This window comes from Aythya marila, assembly GCF_965140915.1.
Source record: "Aythya marila genome assembly, chromosome: 3".
In the NCBI taxonomy this organism is placed as follows: Eukaryota; Metazoa; Chordata; class Aves; order Anseriformes; family Anatidae; genus Aythya; species Aythya marila.
In genome coordinates, this window is record NC_139044.1 from 88,497,227 (window position 1) to 88,521,943 (window position 24,717).

The 24,717-nt window shown below is 41.5% G+C and overlaps 1 protein-coding gene across 2 annotated transcripts in view; it reads right to left on the minus strand.

Annotated features, from left to right (window-relative positions):
* Positions 1-24,717, minus strand: part of FAM135A (family with sequence similarity 135 member A) — an 80,510-nt gene that overhangs the window by 46,224 nt on the left and 9,569 nt on the right. For both annotated transcript variants that reach the window (XM_082756365.1, XM_082756364.1), the window contains exons 2-4: positions 21,981-22,066; positions 18,367-18,487; positions 810-889 (exon numbers count right to left, since the gene is read on the minus strand). In XM_082756365.1, coding sequence (XP_082612491.1) covers positions 810-889; positions 18,367-18,443 — 157 coding nt within the window. In that variant the 5' untranslated portion in view covers positions 18,444-18,487; positions 21,981-22,066. The remainder of the gene's footprint in view (positions 1-809; positions 890-18,366; positions 18,488-21,980; positions 22,067-24,717) is intronic.

Below are 24,717 nucleotides of genomic sequence, written 5' to 3' on the forward strand. Positions count from 1 at the left end.
TCTCGGACTGCAGCATGTTCTTCTACCTGGCATTTCCAGGAATTTCATCTGTCACTTGAAAACTTCATTCATTTCCATTTTTCACATTTCTACAGCACACTGAGGTGTGGGCTGTACAGAACTAGAAGAGTGCTAACAGGTTTCTCCAGTTCAACTTGCCTCAACAAAGAAACCAAAAGGCAGTTCTGCTTTCTAGGTCAGGTACAGGGAAAAAATGGGGGGAAGTGGGAAGAAAAGGTGGGGGGGAAGGAGGGTAAAAAAGGGAAGAGGGCGTAGCTAATTCTGTGCAGGGACTTAAATTAATTTTCAATTTTGCTGCTGGACAGCAAGAGAGCAAGCTTGAAAACAGCAAGACTGGATCCTTTCAGAGCCTTCTTGGAGGGGAAAAAAGGGGAGACAGTAAGTAGCAATCCATATAATTGTTTGTATCTGAAGTTCTCCACTACTTTGAGGATATCTAGTTAAATGAGAACTGTCCTTGGTAACCTTAGTCCAAAACATAAGAAGACTGAGCATATCGGGGAAAAAACAAAAGATATTAACATAAAGGAATCACCACGTTTCACTACCAGCAAAGAGAATTAACAGAGGAAAATCAGTAACACAAATTTTGCAATCAGCTTTTGAGTCTCATCACTACAAACAAGTAGTTTTTCATTAGGTCATCATGAAATAATTTACATTTCATTGTGTCAATGACTGAATTAAATCACTTTTGTATTAGTTATAATAATACAAGACAAAAAGGATGCTCCCTTAATCAACAGGTCGAGATAACGGCCTCGCTTACTAAAAGGCTTTGCACTTACCAGTTGCGTGTAACAAACTAGCTTCTAACTTGTGTGGAATTCTTGGAGGAATTTTCATAGATGCACGGATCTGGTAAAAGCTAAAGGAAAAGACAGTGATTTGCAACACATGCTGTACAGTACAGCTCATTTACCATATGCGCTTACATACAATGGCAAAGGCAGGAACACAGACTGAGAAGGGGGAACAGAGCAAGGGAGAGTAAAAAGCTTAAAACTGTGTTCTTGTGTGTCATCACCCAGATGGATAAGAATATAAGAAGGAGGTCTGAACACAGCTAGACTTTCCACACTCCACAGTGTAAATGCAAGTCTTTATGTAGATACAGGGTAATTTATTGGAGAACTGATATGAGTGAAAAATCAGGATCATCGGCTACACACACGCCCATCTCATAATGATTTACCATGTAGCACATCTATAGGGCTCCACCTCTGCTGCTGAGGAAACTATTTCTGAAACCGCAGCACACACAGCACCAGGAACCCCACAAAATACCCTGCTTGCCAGACACTCTTGACATTGCCTGTCACCACCACCACCCGGTGCAAACCGAGGGTCACACTAAGCAAAATTTGGCAGCACTTGAGTATGAAGACATAGTGCTACTGCCTTTGTGATAGCAAGGGCAGCAGCTGCAGGCATACAGACTAAAATAAAATAAATTAAACAAACAAAACCCACCAACACCACAAAACCTTCAGTCTTTGTTTTCTGAGTCTCTGCCCCCACCTTTAATGAGCTTTTAAACCTGTTCAGCTCCATATTGTTTCCAAGCTTGTTTTTGATCTATGATCCCTAATTTTCTCATATACTGATTTTATGGGACTCCTCACGTGACACAAGCACCCATAAATACACACTTAGATGGTGTGTTCTCTCCATCTCATCCCATTTCAGGTAATTTGTTTTTATTTTAAGGGGTGAGGTGCAGCCAGACCTGCACGAACTTGAAACCACCGAAGCGAGAGAGCAGGAACATCCTCAAGCAGAGGCAGAAACACAGCCTCAACTACCTTTTGTATGCAATTTCTCTTCTGTATTCCATTCAATCTCATCTCTCATTTTCATGGTTTGGACTATCCAAACCATCCCTGCTTATTTCTTGTTCCAGTTTTGGTTACTAGCACCTCTGCTACACCTGACAATCCAGTAGTTCATCAGCAAATGATGCATCTATTTCCTAGTCTGACAGTCAATCAATAAAAATAATTCTTAATTTAATCCTTCCACAAAACTAATAAATCAGCTATAGCCTGGTCAAAACTATGTATCAAAGAATGCCTTATAACAGAAGATACTTAATAAATCAGTGATGTGGCTAGAGGTAAGAGTGGAGAGCAAAATCATTCCTACCACTTTAAAATTGAATAAAGCAACCTACTGCGAAGTAGTAATTATATATTTTGCATTAGAAACCTGAAGGCAAAGACGATTCCAAATACATTTCCTAAGTGATTCACAACCAGTAAACTCTGAATTAATTTTGCACTGGATAAAAAGTATAATATTAAACATTAAGCTTTCACTATCTTGTTCTACAAGAGTGTAAGGCATCAAGGCGATTAGGACAGCCCTCTTGTCAATACCCCAGCAGGATGCAATCCACTGATGTCTCCTTTCCCGTGGGCCAGATGCAGCCTCCATCATCCAGTCAGTTACCCGCTTCAGCACACCGAGGACACGTCCTCACAATACTCGATAACCTCAGCAAGGAGATACTTCTCAGCAGCTCCAGTTTCGCAGTAAGCATTTCTGGATCCCCAGTAAGCATTTTGATCCCCAGTAAGCAAGAGCTTGACACCCCACAAGCCACATCTTCTCATGACCCAAATGACTTGAATATGCTAGCAGACCACAGTGCTTGTTGCTTCAGGTGTTATGAAAAGAATGTAAAGTAATTGATGTGGTTAAATACTATTTCTCAGCAGTTCAGAAACACGCCATGTATTTTATTTCATGTCACACTAATCTTCTACCAAGCTGAGCCCCTTTACTAGCCTTTAAAACAGCCCAAATCTGCACCATTCTCAGTTCACCTTTAGTATCAGGATGCAGCTCTACACAGCATAACTTTAACTATAGCTTAAAAACTTGAACAAATGTGGAGAGATGACTGAATTAGGACTGCAACAAGGTATCACGCAAGGCAATATCCGTATTAAACCAGTTAAGACCCATTTGTCCTGGTGATGCTACTATATGACTGTTAACAAACCAGGCCTCAAAGAGAACAATAATCAATTGAATTGTTCCCATTTAAAATGTAATTTGTGAAACCAAAGGCCATTGTGACACCCTTACATTTCCTATTATTACATTCAATTCATCAAAAGCAGAGTACTCGACCCTGTATCCAGTAAACCCGATGGATTTTGATGTGAGGTTAATGTGGAGATGGAGGTGTATTGTCTGCTTGTTTGAGACAGGTGGCTTTGATATTCAGCACAGATTTAAACTGTAAGCAGTTTATAACATAAAGCATTTACCTGTTAATCTGAAAATTTAAATCCTGTAGGAGTTCATTTTAGGGCAACTTTTTAAATTTTAATTTCCAATCTTGTGCCCAGGTCTTTGAAACAATTATGTAACTGCATCAAGATATTTAAATGACAAGCCCAACCTCCTACACAGTATTTACCCAAATTAATCACTGCCACTCATCTTTAAATACCGTATAGATTAAGGATCTGTCTGCAAATGCAATACTGTGATACTGAAACAGGGTATTTAATTTACAATGGGACTGCATTTGTAATGCATAAAACAAGGAAGCGTTTTCTAAAGCTGAGACATTCCTCATGCGACAGCAGGTTTCTAAAAGAGATTTCAAAAAATGCACAAGTGTGGTTACTCTCTTCTCCCCCAGCCCTGCTCTCCTCATCTTTCCATCTCTGTTTGGTTCAACTCATTGATGTGTGTCACAATCCTTCCTTTTCTATTAAAAGCAAACAAACAAACAACACAATGCCAACGACTTCCATCTTTTTCCCATATGAATATGGAACTGAAGCATCGTCTGGTTCTGATGGAGTCTATGAGTGACCCATAAACCTGCTCTATTCAATTGCATCTGCTTGGGAGTCCAGATAACAATTCAGCACCAAAGGACTTGTCACATTCAATTATCCCAGATATCCTTAAAATACTCTGCAAGTAGGATCTGAATACAATCAACTCTCCATTATCTTATCTTCGTAAGGGGAGAACGAAGGTATTCTGGATAGTGGAAAATCCCAGACAATAATGATGCTAGGGATGCTGTCACGAAGGAAGGTCAGGGCTGGCATGCACGTTCTTAGGAGAAGCTGAGAAAACTGAATTTTTCCAGCCTCCATTTTTCTGGATGGGTATTTTTGAACAAGAATTCTTGATTCTTTTACTATATTGAGAAACAAACAAACAAAAAACATGTTACAACCTTTCCCTTAGTCCCCCTCCTTAAATGGGGAAAATATCATATATTACTGGATGATCTGAACTAGATGATCTTTGAGGTCCCTTCCAACACAGGCCATTCTATGATTATACATATGAGAACATCAGCATCCGTATGTAAGGACCCTTGGCTACCTTTTGTCCCATGAAATGAACCAAGTATTTAACTAAACAGAAAATAAACCCAAGAGAAATATCACCAAGAACTGTCATTTTTACAGTGTGATGGAAAACGCACTAAAAACCCCGACCAGAAGCAACAACATGATATGTGATAGTTGTTGGATCACTTTATAGATTTTGCATTTATAAGACCCACCACCTGATAATTCATGTAAGATGATGTAAGATGGTTTTGGCATTTTAGCTTAGGCTACAGCAGCAGCTCACGAAGCAGAATCTGAAGGTGAGTCACTGCAGCATGGGCAGTGCCCGAATCCGATCTGGGAAGAAAAGCAGAGCAAGAGCTGGATGAAGGTCTGGCACCACACAACAAAATGATTCTGAGCAAGTCTTTAGCACCGTTTTGTCAAGGCAAAGCAACACAAGCAGGCGACAGCTGCATGATGCTTGCTGATACAAATGATATGAAAGAAAGTCTCCAAAGGGAGACTGAGCAAAGTGAGACTTGAAACAGCCTTCCTGAGCATTATGAAACTATTTACAAGGTGCTGCAAAAACAGCTCTCCTGGTGAGTGATCAAATACGCAGCACATCTTTGAGGTACTTTGATCTTAGTGGCTAAGAACACCCAGAAGAGCTCAGATGGATGTCATCAAAAGAATCCAATATTACAATAAATTGCCTGTACCGAGGCCTTTTAGACCACGGACACTTGGCAGAAATTCTTAGTCTGAAGGAATAAAGTAGATATTTGCCCTCTTATGGAGAATCTTCATTCCTGTAAGAGGAATTCCCATCCAATGCTTTTTAAAAGCTTCGCTTTGTTGGAGGGAGAGCGAGCAATTCTGAAACCTCTACAGACACCACTGCATTCAGAATTATGAAGGTTTATTTTCTTCCTGCATTATCTCACTTCCCCCAGATTCCACAGCTGAAGCACGGTACTTATTCGTGGTATCACTGCTTTACCTGGAGAATGAAGATTCATTCCCTGGAGACAGGGGTCACTGCAGGGTTTACTCCCTTGTGGGCCCCTATTTGTCCTTCCCATAGATAATGTAACTCAGTACCTATGGAAATGCATTCTGCTCATTTCCCAAACACCATCAGGCCATTTGCCCCTCAGCAAAGGAAACCATGACTATTGCTAGCATGGCTCTACAGTGGCAGACCATCCAGGTATGCACCTTGTTAAAGCTAGAAGCACAGCCAGGTTTTGACAAAGATGATGATCCCTCTTTACTCAGCACTCATCAGATCACATCTGAAATCATGTATCCAGCTTTGGGACCCTCGGCTCAAGCAAGTTCAGCAGAAATCCATCAACTTGGTTGGGGCTGGAGCATAGGAAAAAATGTCTGAAGTCAGTTTTTGGAAATGGAGGATTTCTAAAAATCCAAGGGATGTCTGTCAACCCAAGTACCTGCAGTGCGCTAAATGTGTGCACGTGCCGAGGTCCACTGTCTCATTTGGTCCTGAAAATAACCATATCCAAGTCCATAATCATGTTATTAAACCTGCATCTTAGTGTCCTTACTACAGACCTTGTAGAAAAAGTCCTTTTGAAAATGGTAGTTAGACTTACTGCTCTCCAGTGGACAGAAAAGACGTTTATTGCCCACACTGCATGAAGGATTAGATCTTTTTCAAATGAGCTGCATTAAAATCTTCAAGATGCAGGATCTGGCATGAGCCAGAATTACCTTCTGACACTGCAACATTGTCAGGTTTCTTTTAACACTGGGATCATCATTTAGGTAGCTAATATTTTTCCATTAAATGTGTTGAAAAACATCATTTATAATCTGAGCAAGAAGTGGGTTCGACAATAATTGGAATTTATCTTGCTACTAACAGAAAAGGAAATATAAGAAGGAATGGTTATTTGACTTTCTAATGCTCCCACATGGAACCACGGGCAGTAATGCGTGCAAATGCAGTCAAAAAGAACAACCATTATTAAAACAAAAATCTCATGCATAAGAAAGCGTATGTGCTTTTACGGAGATAGCCGCATGAGCATTTACTTGAAAAACACTTACTTTGCCAGCTAAAGCACATTCCAAGGGAAGCGTACGTCCTGAAAAAGCTTTATAATACAGTTCATCATTGAGGTAAGTTTTATGCAGTTCCTTTTGCCAAGCAGAGGACAGGCAGAAATGCACACAGCAGATTCTGACCTTCCCTCGTCCCTGAGTCCCCGTGTGTTCAATGCACACATAAATGCCGTCAGTCACACTAACACGAGCAAACACTGAACATCTTGGACTGCAGTACTCACATGCACAGCAGGTCACCTGCAGGGCAGCTCCTACATTTATCAGTCCTCGAAACGAGGGGACAGCTGTGACCCTGCAGATGTAAAACCTCAGGAGAGCTCCTGGGATCTACCGAACGCATGGCCCTGCTGAAATCCACGTGCTCAGGTGCAGACCACCACTGAGACTTCTCTCCTTCTCTGCTGTCCAAGGGGACATCAAAGAGACAGTTGTGGCAGAGCAGCTCAGGCAAGCAAGCTTCACTTGGTGCACAGGCAAATGCAGAACAGAAACTCCCACTGCACTGAGGGGTCGAGGCAGCCACGTATTAAAAGAATCCAAGAGTGACAGAAAGAACATTGCTTACTTCTGTTCAACATCTCTGTCCTACAAGCTGAGCCCCTTGCTACTACAGAGATCCTACACTACTAATTCTTTCAAGGATTTATAAAAATTTATCTTAACAGCAATGAAGGTGTTTGGCATTTCACACGACCGGCCACAAGCCTTTACTGGTAAATGCCAGCATCCATGCATTTTTCAAGGCAATCTGAGCCTGCCTGTGATGTTTGGAGCATTTTAAATGACCTTGGAGCACAAAAACTCTATTTTAAACGTTGCTACAAATTATTCAGAATTATTTGGTATCCTGTTAAAGTTAGAACTAGTTACAGAGCTTATCCAGACGGAAGCATTTGATACAGGCATAGAACACACACAAAACTTCCCATCCTACACTCACCTTGTGTAAGTACTTCCAATATATAGCACCACGAGATTACACTCTGCTGTAATTGTGGGGTTTCTGCCATTTAACAAATTCCATTTCAGATCATTGAACAACAGGAAATCATTGCGCCCCAAAGACTTTGTTTGAACTCTTTTATCAAACCTATCTATGAAAAATCCAGGTATTTTTCAGATGGGTAAGACAATTTTTATTAAGAAATAAAGCAAAACAATTATTAAGCCCAAAAGTCTGATGACGTTTATTTGGAAGCATTTATTTGGAATACCTCAAATAAGTCACAGCAGCTTGTTATGAAACAGGATCATATACAACAGACAGGGGAGACCGGAAAGTAAATGCAGTAGGGATTTTGCCTTATTACTACACAAAGCTTTTCCCCATGTTCCTACCAGCAGCAGCTCGGGCAGAATTCCTGCAGCGGCTATCAATGTTTGTTTAAAAACTTGAAAGGGAAATACTCTTGAACATTTATTTTAAGAGCCATATAAATGTATAGTAATAGCTCTCATTTAATCAAGTAACTCTTAACTTGTATCACTCTGTGTTTATAATTTTAGTTCCCCTTTTATTTCCTGTTATTACTGAAGAGAACAAAAAAAGAAATCACGCTGTCTTGCCTCTTTAAATTATAACAGCTCCATGAAGCTCATCTTCAGAGCTAATGATTTCCTACGTTCCCTAATAAGAGAACTTCCTAACTGTACTTATTTAGCTTTAATTTTTTTTAGTTGATTTATTGATTAAGGATAGTAGCATCATAAATGATGTATTACGAGTGTGTATCTGCTGACTGGCTCGACAGCTTTCTGGGGACAAAGGTATGGGATGCAGAGTTTTGCTGGCACGTAGGGCCACCGTTTTTTCCAAAGCTCCACCTCTTGCAAACAGGCAGTGGTTCTTACTCAGACACATCATAACATGTTAATTTTGAAATCAAGGTTTAGCAAACACAACAGATGGGAGACCAGAAGACAAGTCTGACAACTCATTTTCTGGTACTTACTGCCAATGGTCTTTCAAATCTTTTTTTCAAGCTTTGCAGCTGTGCAATTCTGTTCCTCTCATCTGCCAGCAATCAAATACACAAGCTTTACAATTCACTTTGTGACTTGCTTTCATGAAATGCAATCTCTGTTTTAATAGCAAATATATCATACATTTAACCAGAAACAGAAATCCACGTACCACAAAGGAAATTCTCACAAAAACGTGACCAAAAATGCACATTAACTGTCCATCATGTTGTATGATACATTACATAAAGGTGTTACTCTTTTAACCCTTACTAACATCTTAATCTTCCCCTGTAAGAAGCTACATCACTCCAGGAAGTCACATCAGCTCCTCAAGTTCATTTTTTTGGTCTGCAGCAGAATTCGAGATCTGTTTGTCTAAATTCTTCTTCAGGTGATCCAAAGCGTTCATGAATGTCAAACAAGTAAGGTGAGCATTCAAGACATGAACTCAGAAGATTCCTAAACACAACACTTCTTACCCATCTGTGTAAAGGAAACAACTTGCTTTTCTTGGACAGACTTTTTTGTATTTTTTATTTTTGCCAAGCTGGAGCCACCTCCTACAGCTAAAGCATCTTCATTCTCTCCTGTACCTTTACAAGAGCAAAGTTAAAAATCCAAACTCATCAGAGTTAACCTTCAGATACTAGTTTAAATGGGCTTGAAAATGACCTTAGCCTTTTAAAATATAAGGATTTGGAGGGGAAAAAAAGGATTAAAGAGCTCTGTTTTCCCCCTTCCCTCTGCCCTGCCCTCCCAGACCCTCACTCTTGCCCCTGTGCTGCGGTGTATCAGCCTGTTCCCAGTTACACCAGCACGCTACCTGCAGACAACACTGCCCACTGGACTGGTCCTGCAGCGCTCCTGCGGAAGCTCTGGCAGCAGGGAGAGCAAAAAACAGCCAGGAGCAAGGAAAGCAGAACCTGCGAACTGGCACTGCCACCCAAGGTCCCAAATGACAGCTCAGGGAAATCAGAACTGACGCACCTGATGTCTGCCCCCATCCTGTACCCTGCGGGCAGGGATGCCAAGTGAGGTGAAGGCAGCAGCTGAAGCAGAGGGTTTCTTTCAACACATACTCATCTCTGGGCTGCTCCCTCTCAGCCTGAGGTGTGCTGATGCAGCAGACTCTCCTGTTGGAGATGTCTTCCCAGCACAGAGGCTGAACTACAGGCACCTCTCTCCAAATGAGGTCCAGCCTTACAGTTCACCAGCCCGGAGGCTGGTTGGTGAGACAGGCAGGGATCCCACTCCTCTGTTTTACCTTCTGCTCCTGCACTGGCACCGACTAGCAGTGAGCTTGTGGAAGGTGAGCCAGGGAGACAAACTGGCAAAAGCAGAACCATGTCGTGGTTTTTTTTTTTTTTGTTTTGTTTTTTTTTTTTTGTTTTTTTCTGCTGGCCTAGCATTTTGAGCTGACCCACCATAAGGCATAAAAGCCACACTGCAGGCAAAACAAAGTTCTGTGGATAAACATGAATGTGTTGAAGAGCTCAGATATGTACTTAAGTCATCTTAGCAGCCTAAGTCTAGAGCGCCTCTAACTCTCTGAAGTGTCTTGAGCTTCCTACCTGTCAACACAAGTCAGAGCTAGGAAAGGGGAACAAGTTCAGGAGCATGAAAAATGGTTAAAAATCTGAGAGTGTGAAAAGTTATTTTGTATGGCATACTGTAATTGGCAAAGGTACCAGGAGGTCTAAGGAGGGAAAGAGGAAGATTTTAAGGAGAGATGTGAAGCAACACGAGTCTTTTGTCACTTGCCTGGTGACAGGACGAGGGGGAATGGGCTGAAGTTGCGCCAGGGGAGGTATAGGTTGGATGTTAGGAAGAACTTCTTTACTGAGAGGGTTGTGAGGCATTGGAATGGGCTGCCCAGGGAAGGGGTTGAGGCACCATCCCTGGAGGTCTTTAAAAGACGTTTAGATAGGATATGGTTTAGTGAAGGACTTGTTAGTGTTAGGTCAGAGGTTGGACTCGGTGATCTTGGAGGTCTCTTCCAACCTAAATGATTCTGTGATGCTTGAGTAAAACACCTGATGGAAGCAGAAGCAGCAGGCCTGGCGGTGTGACAGGGCCTGGCTCCATATTCAGATGAAGCTGTATTTCTCACATCATCCAGTAAGCTGCTGCCTGTGATTACAGACACAGATCTGCATAAATGTATGAATAGATGTACATGCAGCAGAAGGGGCACAACAAGACCCAATGCCAGGACCTCCTGTCGTACCACAAGGCAGTCAACGCTGTGGAATACTCAATGGCATCTGAAGAAGCAGAGAAAGATGTTTAATGGATGTCAAACTAACTTAAAGGACTAACATAATCATCTTTCTGCTATAACCATGTGCACAAAAATAGGTCAGAGCACTTAGAAATGTCAGATTTTTCTCTATTTTTCATTACCATCACATAGAGATTGGTCTGAACTGTAAGCTGATGCAGAATCTACATGCTACAAAAGCATCTACATGCTGAACTTGTGAAAGAGTCTCAAAATTAGCAATTTTAATGACTAAGCATGTATTTAATGCAACGTTAAAGCTGCTGCTGCTGGCACACACCACTGCAGAATACTCAGCTCAGTAAAAGTCAGATTTAGAAAGAGAAGTCACATACTCAAGAAACCATTACACAGATGTCTTCAACCAGCACCTCAGTGAACACCTGCTCTCATTCTACCTTCATACAACACACAGAAGCCAATTATATTGTTCTAAAGGTTAAAATAAAAAAGGGTTTTATCTGGAGAAAATCATTTTATATTCAGTACTGTCTCCATTGTCATTTACTCCCTCACTAAACAGAGCTCACTGATCATGTTTCTGCTGGCAGTCTTCACAGCAGGACAGCCCTGTGCCATGCTGACACTTGATCTTTATACCACAATGTGAAATGGTACCTGGTCTTACAAACACAAGGCACATTTTTCTTTGATCACAGGAAGAAGGAATTACACACAGACCTCCAAGCATAGTCCTTGAAGGAGGCCACATGACATAAGGCATGTCATAATTACATTTAACCTTACTGTCACATAAAACAGTTACACCTACCACAGTGCTACCAGGCTCCAGCAAGAGATTAAGGTGGCATAAGCACATATTTGAGCACTTTATTTCTTAAAAAGTGAATTTTGATTAATTCAATGTCTGGAGGGTACGTCTGACTCATTCAAAATAATGAACTTCAAATGTTATGATTTTAAGTTTCCTTCCAGAAGGACGATGTAGGTCTAAGAGCTAAAGCCTGGACAAAATTCTTCTTTGTGACTTGAGATTTTAACCCAATATCTGCGAAGTCTCAAATATGCAATAAATACCCATGAACATTTGACAAAGCCTGAGGTGTATTTTTGAACAAATATTGGCTGGGGGAGGGTTGGAGGAAATAAAAAAGAGAAGATTCTGTAAAACATCCCTCCAGTAAAACTACAATTACCAACTGGTTGAGCACGCTTCAAGAGCTTTATTTTTTCAGCTAACTCAAAGGGAGCAGTGCTCAATTTACACTTACTTTTCCAGTTTCTACTCTCAATAACCGTAGGGCTTTTTATTTTTAAAAGGCACAATTCTAAAGGACCAATTCTATGGTACTTCAAATGGTTATTCCCCTTTGGGAGCACACCATGTTGTTGGCCTCTCAGACATGCTGCATCAGAAGGGCTAATTGGACATTTGATCACACTAACACGTCACTTCTGAAGCTCTACCAACAGAGGATATGACTTTCTTATTCCTCATTCCCAGTTTTACCCATTCTTGCCTCAGAGCAAGAAGGACCTGTGTATGTGCATCCACCACTGAACCAGAATCAGAAATTGATCCACCTCTAAAAAATATGAATAAAAGAAAAAAAGTATCTGCATTTTTTTTCCCGGACAGAATATTCCCATTTTTACAGCCCAGCCCTCCAAATCTTGAATCTGCAATACTGCTATTCGTATTGCTGTACAATCACAAGCTGAAGAACAGCGCTTATCTTGCAACTGTTAGACAAATTTGACAGCTTTCTTCTCCCTTTGAAGAGATGGCATTACATTAAGGAAAGATCAGAGCACAATACTTCAGAAGATACGCGACACGACAGAAGGGAGTTCAGAACACTTACCTCCAGAAAGCTGTGTCATACACTAATGCAGTTTGAAAGCAAAAGTTCGACTGAGGTTTATGAATTCCAAAGAAAACCAAACAGCTCAGCCTGAATGTGCCAAGTACCCCGCCAGTCTGTTACCTGATCATACGCTAATGGCACAAACCATGGAACTCCTTTATTTAGGAACAGAAACTGTCCATCTCCTGATGTAGCCAGAAGAAAGATGAGTTGCCCCACTCTTCAAATTTTAATTTACTGTTAACAAATTATAAAATTAATTCAGACAACTCATTGGATACAGGAAAAAAACCAAAACCAAAACCAAAAAACCTTTCATATGTTGCCTGATTCCTCATTAAATTACCCTGTAATGATAGTAAGATTCACTAAGATTCCTACTCTGATTCAGTGTTTTGTCTTTTACACAACCAGACACATGGAAGCATAAAATGTCAATGCTGCTGAGACACATCAGCAAGAGTCTGCACATGAGAAAACAAATCCATGGCACAGAAGAATACCATAACACTAATTTTCCAACAGTCTCTGAATTCCTGAAGCTTAAATTCCTTTGCCTTTCAATGAGGCTCAGGTTCACAAGCAAATCAGTGCCACTGAAATCCTCCCAATAACCTAATTTCAGATGTGATATGCATCCAAAAAGTGTTTTCACATGCCTATGATATCGCACCCCACAATGAAACTTCTACTTGGAAAAACAAGACAAAGCAGAGACAGAGACATTGCTATGGAAAAGCTTCTAAATCCACATCTGGCTAGATGTGTGTGCACAGCTATCGCTGACAAAATAAAAAAAAAAAGTGACAAAATAAGAATTTAACATTGGCATTTTAAGAATGCAAACAGGTAGAGAAAATGTAGACTAAATCTACAGCATCTCCTTTGTAGATTTTTCCAAGAGGAAAATTAGTATGGAAAAATCAATATTGTGGTTTCAAAACTACCTGAGAAATAGAGCCTGACACCAAGCCCACGCTGCTGACAGGAGTCAGGCAGCACAACACAGGAAGGATGGAGACCTCGTTTTCCCAAGTGCGCTTGATGCTCTGAGGAAAAGAGGAGTCAGGAGGCTGACAAGGTCAAAATGATAGCCTTGAAAGTGGGAGAACATAACACAATGCCAAGACCAAAGGAAAATTCATGGAAGTCAGTAAGGGAATTTGCCAGTTTCTGCTACAGGACAAGGTAGGGAAGATGTTTGGTGGTAACAACAAAAGCAAGCCCCTAATCCACACTTCTTCCTAAGGCTGCCACATCTTCAGTTCAGGGCAAAACCAATCTTCGGTTAGGGCAACTTTGGCAGAAAACGGGCACCAGACCTGTTAATGTGTCATAGTGTGACTGGCTGTCCTTCTCAAGTATCACATAATGAGGGGACCTTAAACCACAGTAAATATGACTGCCATCCAGTGACAAAACTCAGCACACTGACACAAACAAGCATGAATAAAGTGTCATACTTTCAAAGTTATAAACCTCCACAGGCATCTGTTAGCAAAACAGAGTAATTCATACTGTGCTGGGCAATGGCCTGTGGATTATTTCAGTAGGTGATGCATTTATTTTTACATACAAAAAGCGTAAAGGCAGTGAATATCACTGATATGTCTTAGGTGTAATCACAATGTTTGAGAAATCTCAAAATCACAAAACAAAGCTAGATCCCTCAATACACAAAATCATAAGAGTATTAAAAAAAACAGCGCTTAGCTGGGAGACATGGCATTTTCCTTTTTCTGAACAAAGGCTGAAAAGAGGCACCTGAATCACAGAATAATTGAAATTGGAAGCAAAGCCTGGAAGTTATCCAGCCCAAACACCTGCAGAAGGCAGGTCCCACCAGACCCTGCTGTGCTGGCACCCGTCCAGTCAGACTTCGAGTGTTTTCAAGGATGAAGGTTCCACATCCTCTCTGTGCAACCTGGTCCAGTTGGTGAAAAAGCATTCCTCATGCACAATCTGAATGTCTCATACGGCAGCTTGAGCCTCTTGCCCATCGTCCTATCACTGCAAAACTGCAAAAAGAGCCTGGATCTGTCTTCTCCAGCCATACAAATTAGTAAGGTCTCCCTTTCACCTCACGTGTTCACTTCACTGTCCACCAGGGCCCCTGGGTACTTCCCTGCAAAGCTGTCTTCCAGCCAGTTATCCCTCATCCTGCCCTGCTGCATGGGGTTGTTGGGCCTCATTTGTATCACTGCCTTTAATACAATATCAGCTCATTTCTCCAGTTTGTCTAGGTCCTTCCAAAGAGCTTTTTTTTCCACTGTATCCAACCATTCCCTGCAAAGCGTAGTCATTCAAAAAGTTGCTGAGAGGGCACGACGTCTCATCATCCAGGCTGTTAATCAAAACACCCAACAGAACTGATGCTGCACCCACCTGTGAGGGATGCCACTAGTCATTAACGACAAGCTGGCCTTTGCCCCACCTGAGCACAACGCCTGGAGCCCAGTCACCCAGCCAGTTTTCCATCCATCTCCTTTTCCATTTCTCCAGCCCGCATCTCCCTCGTACCGCGTTATATTTCCGTATGTATTTATAAAAGGCCAGCACTACAGGGCCCAACTCTAACCGGAGCCTTTATAAAGTAAGACAACAGAAGAGCTTGAAGCCCTGCCATCTCAGATGGGTCTTCTTTTATTCACTTTGTCATACAATACTCACGTATCAACCACTGACTGTTTGGGCAAAAATTCCCATGATCACATCACCCTGGTTGAAAAAGGAAAACTATGTGCAGCCTTATCTAAATGTAGCAACAGTTAAAATAAGCCAGCAGGACAACCTGGAGCAAGTTTGCTTTTAAGCAAGCAGTGCAGAGCTATAAGAAAATATTACATACTGAGATAGCTAAATTAGATAAGAAGAAGTTGTGTTCTTTAACTACGTTACATTCCTCTGCTACTTACAGCTGCAGTGCAACTTCCAGGAAAAGCCATTTGGGTCCAAAAAGGACCCCACTTGCTACATGCTGGTTCCAGTTCACTGACTGTTTTCTGTGTATGTGAACTTGATCTCTCCTAGAGAAAATTAAACCACCAGTTTGTGACATCTGCATACCATAAAATGTGCTTCAGCCCAGGGGACAGAAAGGTCTGAACGAACCACTGGTACAAACAACTTCAAAACACACTCATGATGAAAACATCTGCCCCAGAGGACCAGACTAAACCTAGTCTGAAGTAATCCTGAAACCACACAGATACAGGGACCTCAACATTGCTTCTAGCACTTTATTCTGAATGTACCAAATTAATTGCTGGCATAAATATAGTCCTACATGCTTCTGGAAACAATGTCGCTACAGATACAGACCCAAGAAAACATGCTACAGTGAGATGCGATAGATGGCAGATGTCTTCAGATGGTTCTGAAAGCAGGAAGAGATAATGCTGTTTGAGACTGAGTACTGGGATATGTGGACCCCACAGAAAAGCGTGGGGGGAGCAGCCTGTCACCAATTCAGATGACTAAACTGATTCAGTTTATACTTAATGGGAAAGACAAATGACTGACATCTAAAAATACATCAGAGTGAACATTCAGGCTGAAAAAGTCATTTAAAGCACAGGACAAAGCTGGTAGGAAAAATAAACAACTAGACATTGATCAGAAGGAAATTCAGGCTGGACATTATGATATCTCCAATAATTAGAAGAGTGAGAACCCAACTTCACTCTCCAACCAAACGGTTCAGATACAAATCCCCTAAGTTTTAAGAAGGAGCTTGATCTGCTTGATGTGATTACTTGAAATGGCTGCAACTGTATTTTACACAGTCCAAAAGTCCATTGTGCTTCTAACACCATGAGACAGACAAGCTAAGCTGTGTTGGCTTGAACGCACCCAGTCCCAAGCAAACACACAACACGCTCAGTTCTGTACCTGACTTCTGGTGAGAGAAACCAGGGTAAATGCAGCAGTAGCTCAAAAACGCAAAGCCAACAATGAAATTGAGATATTTTTTTTTCCTGATGATTCAATCCACCAGCAAAGAGCTCCTCCAGCATTATCATATAAGTATTACATTCCTATCTCCACTAAACACAAAGGCTAGAACTTGCCCAAATTGACAGAAATGCCAGAATTCACATTACTCAGTCTTTTGACTTATTCTGGCAGCTTCTTCTCCTTCTTGACATTGCTTTCTAAGGGAACATGCCCAGAGTTAAAGGTGCAGCTTGAAACCAGAGAGGCAGTATCTGCTAGCCATTTTTCTCATTATGTCAGCATTTCGCCTCCCTCAGCTTGCTGTGTGAGTTTCCTGCATTTTAAAGAGTAAGCTAAAAAGCAACAAGCCGAGTTGAACACTGGTAATTGTAACGCTGTGCTTTGCTTCCAAACTACCTTTCTGAGGAATCATTTGAATCAGAGGGTGAAGAAAACCTAGACTTCCTTTTTTTCAGGTTCTTCTCTATGAGAGTTAATGTGTTGCCATATTCTATCCTCTCCTTACATGCTGATTTCAGAGACAAAAAAAAGAAAGGACACAGTTTAAGCAAGTGTACTTTTTGCCAAAGTAATTAGAACATTCTCAGTGTTTTCCCAGACCTGTTAAGCCTTCCTTAATCCTCTTCCTCCAATGAAGAGCAAAGTTACAATTTCCTCTAAAAGATGGGCACAGCTCGTCAGCTGCATACAGTTTGACTGCAAATGGTAGCGAACATAAGTCAACACTTCTCAGTACCTGCTTCAAGGCAAAGTTAGAGAAAGGCTGGCTTTACTAAGCTCTAGAGGAAAACTAATAGAAACACAGCAAAGTTGGAGCCTAGATAGCCAAGATGTGTTTTATGACATCATCTTACGCCACTTTCTCCTGATCTCCTTCCCAATTCCTTTTCATATCACTCTCCCCCAAAATATCCACCTCAGAGATTTAATACAAAGATAGCTGTGTTGCAGCAAGGAAAAACAAAACAAATGGACACATTCCCACCACCTCTGACCAAAAATTGTTTGCATTATCACCAGCTTAAAAAACAAGAATATATTTCATTATTACTCAAATGTTTCCAAGTCAAGTTCTTCTACAATATTTTGGAAAGAGCTATCATAAATCAACACTGATATATAATGTTCCTTGTCTGTAAGCACTGACACAGCCTCAAACAGACTTGTCTAAAACCATTATCATAACAGCTAAAAGACTGACTGTACTTTTACTGTGGTCTTTCAGAAAGCTTACAGAATGGCAATGTACCACAATGCCTGATGACTAGCGAGCTTTAATAACTCAAAAATAAGCTACAAAGGATTACTTCCTACGTAGCCATAGGAAAGCAGGACCTTAGAAAATAATCTGGGAACAAGCAGGTAACAACAAATTAAAGGAGTGTGACAGGGTCTTCTACAGAGACCCCGTGGAGTTAAGTGGAAGTCAAGAGACCTATGCAGTACAGATTCTTCTGCTACTGTGGAGGCACAGCACAGCGTGACGACAGAAGCCAGTGAAGTTCTCTGCTGCCAAATCAATAAATTAATAAGTTAATTGGGGCAGAAACGTTTTAAGAAGATTCAAAAGATGCCTGACATATTTCAAGCAAAAGGGATCCCAGCAACTGAAATATGAAAGGGTAAGAGCCCAGTAAGAACACAACCTATCCTCAAACGCTACAGAACTTCCCTCCTCTCCAATCAGAAAATAAATTCTTGTTATAACTTAAGTTTTAGGCCAAATTACTCAAGCATTTCGATTCTAGCAAGCATATACCTTTCCAATAAGCAATTAACAACTTTCAAATCGCTGTAAAAACAGTCGATAACACATGAAGCAATGCTGCGTGACACTCCCCATTCATGTCTTTCTAACATCAGCCACACATCACAGTAAAGGTTTAAGGAACACACTACCTACCCTCTTTGAAACAAATCCACGTTGAAGAACTTGTGGAGCTCCACGGAGAATTCTACCATAGCCTGAACTTCGCTCATGTTTATGAGGATGAAGAAGTCAAAGCTTGTCAGCACCTTCGTTACTGGAAACAAACAGAAAACAAACTTACAATACAAGTTGGGGACAATGCCTATCTGGTCCTTAACAGGAAAACGCTACTCAATTTTACACAGCTTCCTTAAATATACACATCCTGGGGTAAACATGAAGATAGGATTTATATAGGATATGCCAAATCCTGCCCACAGTAGCTTCTTGCTTTGTTGTGAAGGAATCAAGTATTATCAGAGAAATATCACGATATGATCAGCATAATATAACCTTGGAGCTTACTGATACCTACGTACTGCGACTCTGCTCTGCTACTTGGCTGGAGAGAGGAAAAAGCCCTGCCAAGGAGACAAAGTGTATTTGGTCTGCTTCCAGCCCCTGCTGAAGCAGAATGGCCCAACAGGTAGCAGGCACCACCTCAAGCCCAACACAAGGGCAGGGACAGCTGAATTGGGCAGAGTGAGGCCTGACAGGAGCTGTAGGATCTTTGATGGAGTGACTGAAGAGGGAAGGCAGGAGTTAAGGAGGGCACCGTGCCCACTCTCAGTCAATCTTTGTTAGCAGCAAAGTGTTAATTCTCATTGTCTTCTTTGCAGCCACAGACTGGCACCTCGCTGCTAATTTACAGCTGCCTGCTGATACTTAAATTAAAATCTTACAGACTTCAACGAGTTCTGCTGGTTTTCCTTCAACAATATCAAGTGGGTTAATAAAACAGTCTACTCGTTCTGCAAACACTTGTCCTCAAACTTCCTAGCTCCTACAAGCACTGTCAAAAAAGCCTAAAATGGTCAACCCTTTGTGCACATTAGTACTCCTGGGTCTCGTGCAGAAGCAGTAAACCTAATAGTGAGCCTGGCCTGAGCTTGAATGGGTTATGGGATTTTTTTGTTTCTATAAAACAAGCTTAAACAAGCATGTGGGAGTTTGTGAAGCAGCAGGTGGTACTACTGAGACAGAAAATAGAAAGCTGGCAAAGAAAATTCCTAGCCACAGCAGATATCAGTCACCTGAAAGCAAAGTTATCTGAAGGGGCTACGTCTAGCCTACCAACTAAATTATCTTGGCATATGACTGAAGATAAGATTTACCTTGCTGCACTTGCTGTGCAGGTTTAGATTTTTAAGTATAAACAAGTAAATTCTGACCTTGGTTTAACAGCCTATACAATGACTCTACACACACTTTACTAAGAACACAGAAAGAGCAACTTCGTACTTCTGACTTAACAGGGAATAGGGAAAGAGGAATTTTGCTTCTGAAGCTGAGTTACGACAATGTGAAGAACTGCAGTCAAGGACCCTTCATGCCAGGTAAGGACTACAGCATGCAGGTGGTGCATTTAACACAGCTTGTCTAAAAATTCTGCATAATAATCTGAATTCAAATCAAGGGATTTTGACTAGTTGAACGATGCCACAGCATGCAGTGCAAGGGCTATCACTGATAACCTACACTACTTTGCAGCAATTTGCAGCAAGCACATCTTCTGCAAATGGAACCTGACCTGTCACCGAGCAGGGATCCTGGACCTGCCGTGACCCCAGGGAGCAAACCCTGTAGGCAGTGCATGTAACACGTGATGACGCTGGATGACACCTCAGAAAGGACAGGACCCCATTTGGAAATCCTCAGGCCAAAGAGAAAGGACTTCAGAGGACAAAGGATGCCATTCAAAAATCGGAGGCAGTTTGCATTTTGATGAAGCTAACTACATTTTCAAGACATCAGATCATCACACGCCTCTGACTCCCCAGCACTAATGGCACTGTCGTTTGTCCCTGAAATTTGGCTTCTTATGAGGAAGGAAAACCGTTCCTGCAGGAGTTGTTGAGCTACGCCAACACCCAACACTCCCAAACATTTCCCCAGGAGGAAACCAGGTGGGAACAACCCAGAACTAGCCTGGTTACACAGATTTAAAGGCTCATTTTATGAGAGTTACTTCAACAACAGAAAAGCTACAGAGTGCCACATCTGGCATTACAAAAGGACTGCCCCATGAACTTAGGGTATTTCTGTAGGGTCTGATACGACTCTAGCTGGAGCCAGTCCCTCCCTACTCTGCTGAGCCAATTCAACATCCCCAACCAGCCCACAAAAAATGACCTGGGCAGGCAGCACGGCAGAGTGAACACAAACACACACGCGTGTGCACAACACGGCACCACCTGTTTTAAAGCAGTAATGCAGCAATCAACTATCAACAATATGTGGAAAAGTGGCACCCCTGCCTTGCTCCAGGATGTCTTGCTAAAGCAGCACGAACTGCTGAGCCACAGCCGACGATGCTGTGCACGCAGCAAGCAGTACGGCGTGCCACTGCGAGCGGCGGGGGCTGCAGGCAATCCGCTGACCTCTGCCAAGCATCGGCTTGTTCCATGCCCAGCCTGGGTGACGGGGAGCAGTCACTGTCCTGGTCTGACATAAACCCAATCACCACTTTCTGTCGAAGGCTTTCATAACTGCGCAAAGTCAAACAGAGTTCTCTGAACCGTGTAACAAAAAGTGTTATGCAGCAACTAAATATTTCAAAGGGGAAAACGAAACTTGGAGAAGCCGTCTTGAATTCTTGTTTGCTAATCATAGAAAACCCAACATAAAAAGTTAAACTTCCGTAGAGATATTCCTTTGTATAGATTCCATTTAAATTTACAGCTATACCTGCACTAACTTCAATAATATTACATGTCCACAACTCGTTTCAATACTTAATGAGTTGATTGTTGTATTTTAAAGCATATAATTATCATTAAGAAACAGAGAAAGAAACTGACACTTGTCCTGCCTGCAAGAAACAGAAGAATCCTTCATTAAGAACCACGTTATGAGTAACAGAGGTTAATGCAGCATATAAACACGCATCAGAGGATCTGACAGTAAAGGAGAGGAATATCCTAATACAGAGGGTTAGAGACAACAGAGGGTTTCACAACTCTTGGTGGCTACTTAGAACTTATGAATAATCAACACAGCATTTTAAAACCCAGCAGCATTAAAGCACTGAGACTGAATATCTCCGATAGTTAAAGCAGCATTAAAGCCACTTGATCCTATACTGAGGACCAAAACTTTACTTTCCTTTACACCTCTGAGGGTTCATCTATATGAACCTTTTCTCAAGGAAACAATTTCCTACATATCCTTGCCAGTCAACACTGTCCCCACAGCAGCTCATTGCTTCTTTAGTTACCCAAACCCATCTTTTCTGGGGCAAAACCAGAAAATGGATCAAAGACATATATATCAGATTGTTAAAGTCCACCAAAATGGAAAAAATGTTTCTTTATTCTGTTTTTTTTTTTTTTTTCTTCTTTTTAAAATTATTGATCATTTTAGTGATACTTTACAGCAGCTGCACCAGGGCACCTCTGAGCGCAATGAAAAGACAGATGGAGGTGCACAGAAACCTCCTAAACCAGCTTTGTTCTCAGAGAAATGTTTGTGTAACAGTGCTACTTGTATTAGGAACTGCAAGACACTGCTAAGAAACGAAACCGCAGCATATTCACAGGTTATCTTACCTCTACTGGTAAATACTCCATTTTAGTATGATAATTAACCAGTCGTCCAGTTCTCCACTACTGCTGTCAGAAGCATACTGCTTGAACTAGAAAAGAAAAACAAAAAAGCTTTATTAAGAACATTATATCTAGAACTTTTCAGTACTTACGTTCTTTAACCTCTTTTCTGTGTGCTAATACCAGAATTTGCCCTCAGCTCCTGCAAGTCTAACAGCCTGACAGGTATTCTTCCAAAACAAAGCCAAAAAATAAAGTGTTTCTTGAAGCCAGTGCTCTGGCAAAGCCGATACTGCCACGTTCAGCCAAACCTGCCCCGTCTTCGCTGAGGGATCCACAGCTTCCCATCCACAGCTGAGCTCCCACAGGGCCCCGCAGCCCCCCTGGTCTCCAGAGGGAACCTCAGCAACGTAGAGCAACCATTGCAGCTAGCTCCATGCCACTGGCTATTCCAAAACCCTCCTGAAGCTGCTGCTGACCCCATCTTGAAAGGACTTGCTCAGAATCAGCCTGCCCCCTGTATTCTTCTGAAGCATTAGGACACTTAAAATATCAACAAAAAATCATTCATTCTCCACTTTATCTGACATCTTTTAAATTTCAGACACAAAAAGAAGAAAATGCTTAGTTATGTCCTTTCTGTATTAATTTCAGAGAAATATAAACAGCAAACCTACTGCAGCTTGTGCAGGCAAGTTGTGCAACTGAACTGTTTTTGCCTTCACTTCACAGAAAACAGAGACACTGAAGCATAAAAAATAAATTACCTGTTTGCTTGTTTTTAATAGAAAACGTGTGTGCTTGTCATGTGCAATTATCAGTAATGCGCTGATGAAATTCTGATACCATCAACTTGCAAAATTCCTTATATTCCATTTAACTGCACGGTGCAGGCTGTGCCATACCAGTATTTTCTTGTTTTGCCTTTGAAAGGAAGAAGCCCAGTGCAAAGTCCTCAGAGTAGTTAAAATCACTCTGGCCTTAAATTTAGTATTTTATACTTGGAAGTCAAATACAAAAATACAGAATCCTACAAAGGAAAATACACCAAAATGTTTACTTTCCTCCAGCTTTCTTCTAGCATTTAAGTCTTTAGATAAATTTTTTTTCTTCTAAGTTCCTGCAGGAGCGTTGTGCACCTCTCTGCCTGACCTTTCTTCCTGTCCTCTCCTCCCCGCGTACAAACTCGGCGACCCAGTATCTGCCAACACAAACTCCGCCACCATCTATCTCTGTGCTGATGACTCACAGATTTGTCCCCCCCCACCTGAGAACTGTCTTCAGTTCCAATTTTAGCTGTTTCTTGGACGCAGCCGTCAGCTGAAGCTCATTGTGGCTGAAGCAGAGCCCTTAACCTGACCTGCACGGCTACTCCCGACACCTACTTTGGGAGCGGGCACCATTGCACAACCCCACTGCAAACCTAGAGAGCATTTTTCATTTAGTTTTCTCTTGGTTCTCATAGATTTTGGCAAGGCTACGCACAGCTCCTGCCAAATTTGTCTGCATGTGATCAGAAATGTGTCCTATCCATCTAGATGGCCAAAACACATCTGAGCTAATATCCTCTCTTGTTTTAATTACTGTTAAGCTGCAAAGGAAAAAATTCACCGTGTGTGTTATTCCAGCATGGTGCTGCAAAGAACCAGCCTCAGATTTTGATCATTTCACCTCTCCTTCTGCATCCCCCACAGGGAGAGCCCAGGCCACTGCACAAAGCATCACTTAACCTGTCTTCTTCTGAAATCCTTTTGGAGCTGAACAGTGCCACAGTGTCCTGGCTGCAGATTCGAGCTTCCCAGCACCACTAACAAACCCTGCTCCTCCAGAATTAAAAAGGTGAGGGGGGAAAAAAAAAAAAAAAGCTAATTCAATTTTGGGTTGCATAAACATCATGTTGTAAAACATGGGAAAAAAAACATCAACGTAATGTTAGGTGAAGGTATCTAGGATACCTTATGCAAATTTATTATCCCAATTTTAAAAAGATGCCATGACTAGCACTCAGAAAAAATAATAATAAAAAAAAAAAAACAAAACAACACAACGAAATAGACTGCTTTATACTAGGATTTCTTAATTTAATGAAAACTGTATTGTTTTAAAATCTGCATGGTTCTACATATCTGTATAAATATCCCCTGTTACTTAAACATAATTAAACAATGATCCAATTTCACAGGCTCAGGGCAAAACCCCACTATTCCAATTTCCTTCTTGCAGGGTTCTCTGAGGCTGCATTACTCGCAGACAGCCATTACGAGGGTTCATTCCCCTCTTCTAACCAAGCTAATGCAGGATACCTATGACACTTCAATGGGCTAGATAATCGACCAGTATACAAACTCAAGTTTTCCCACTTTTATCTTTAAATTTAGCACCAGTATCTGGTCCTCTGTGCAGCACTGATAAAAACAACATACTACACTGAGCTGACGACTCAGTTAGTCTCAGTAAGTGTGGAAGTCAGTAAAATGTTGCCTTTCTTTTCTTCTAACCTATTAACAGACCACATATCTGATATAACAACATATCTTGAGCAGTTATTAGGCTTATTCTCTTTTACCCTAACATTGGCCTTCGACAAATGACATGGCATTTCTAAGCTTCCTCGTTAAGAAGTTTACCATGAGAAGTTCTGCAAGCAGCACAGTTAAAAAGCTGCCTTCCTACAGACACATTGCTCCCCCTCCACCACGATAACCCCCTATCTGCCGTGACACCTTGACGAGGCAAAAGA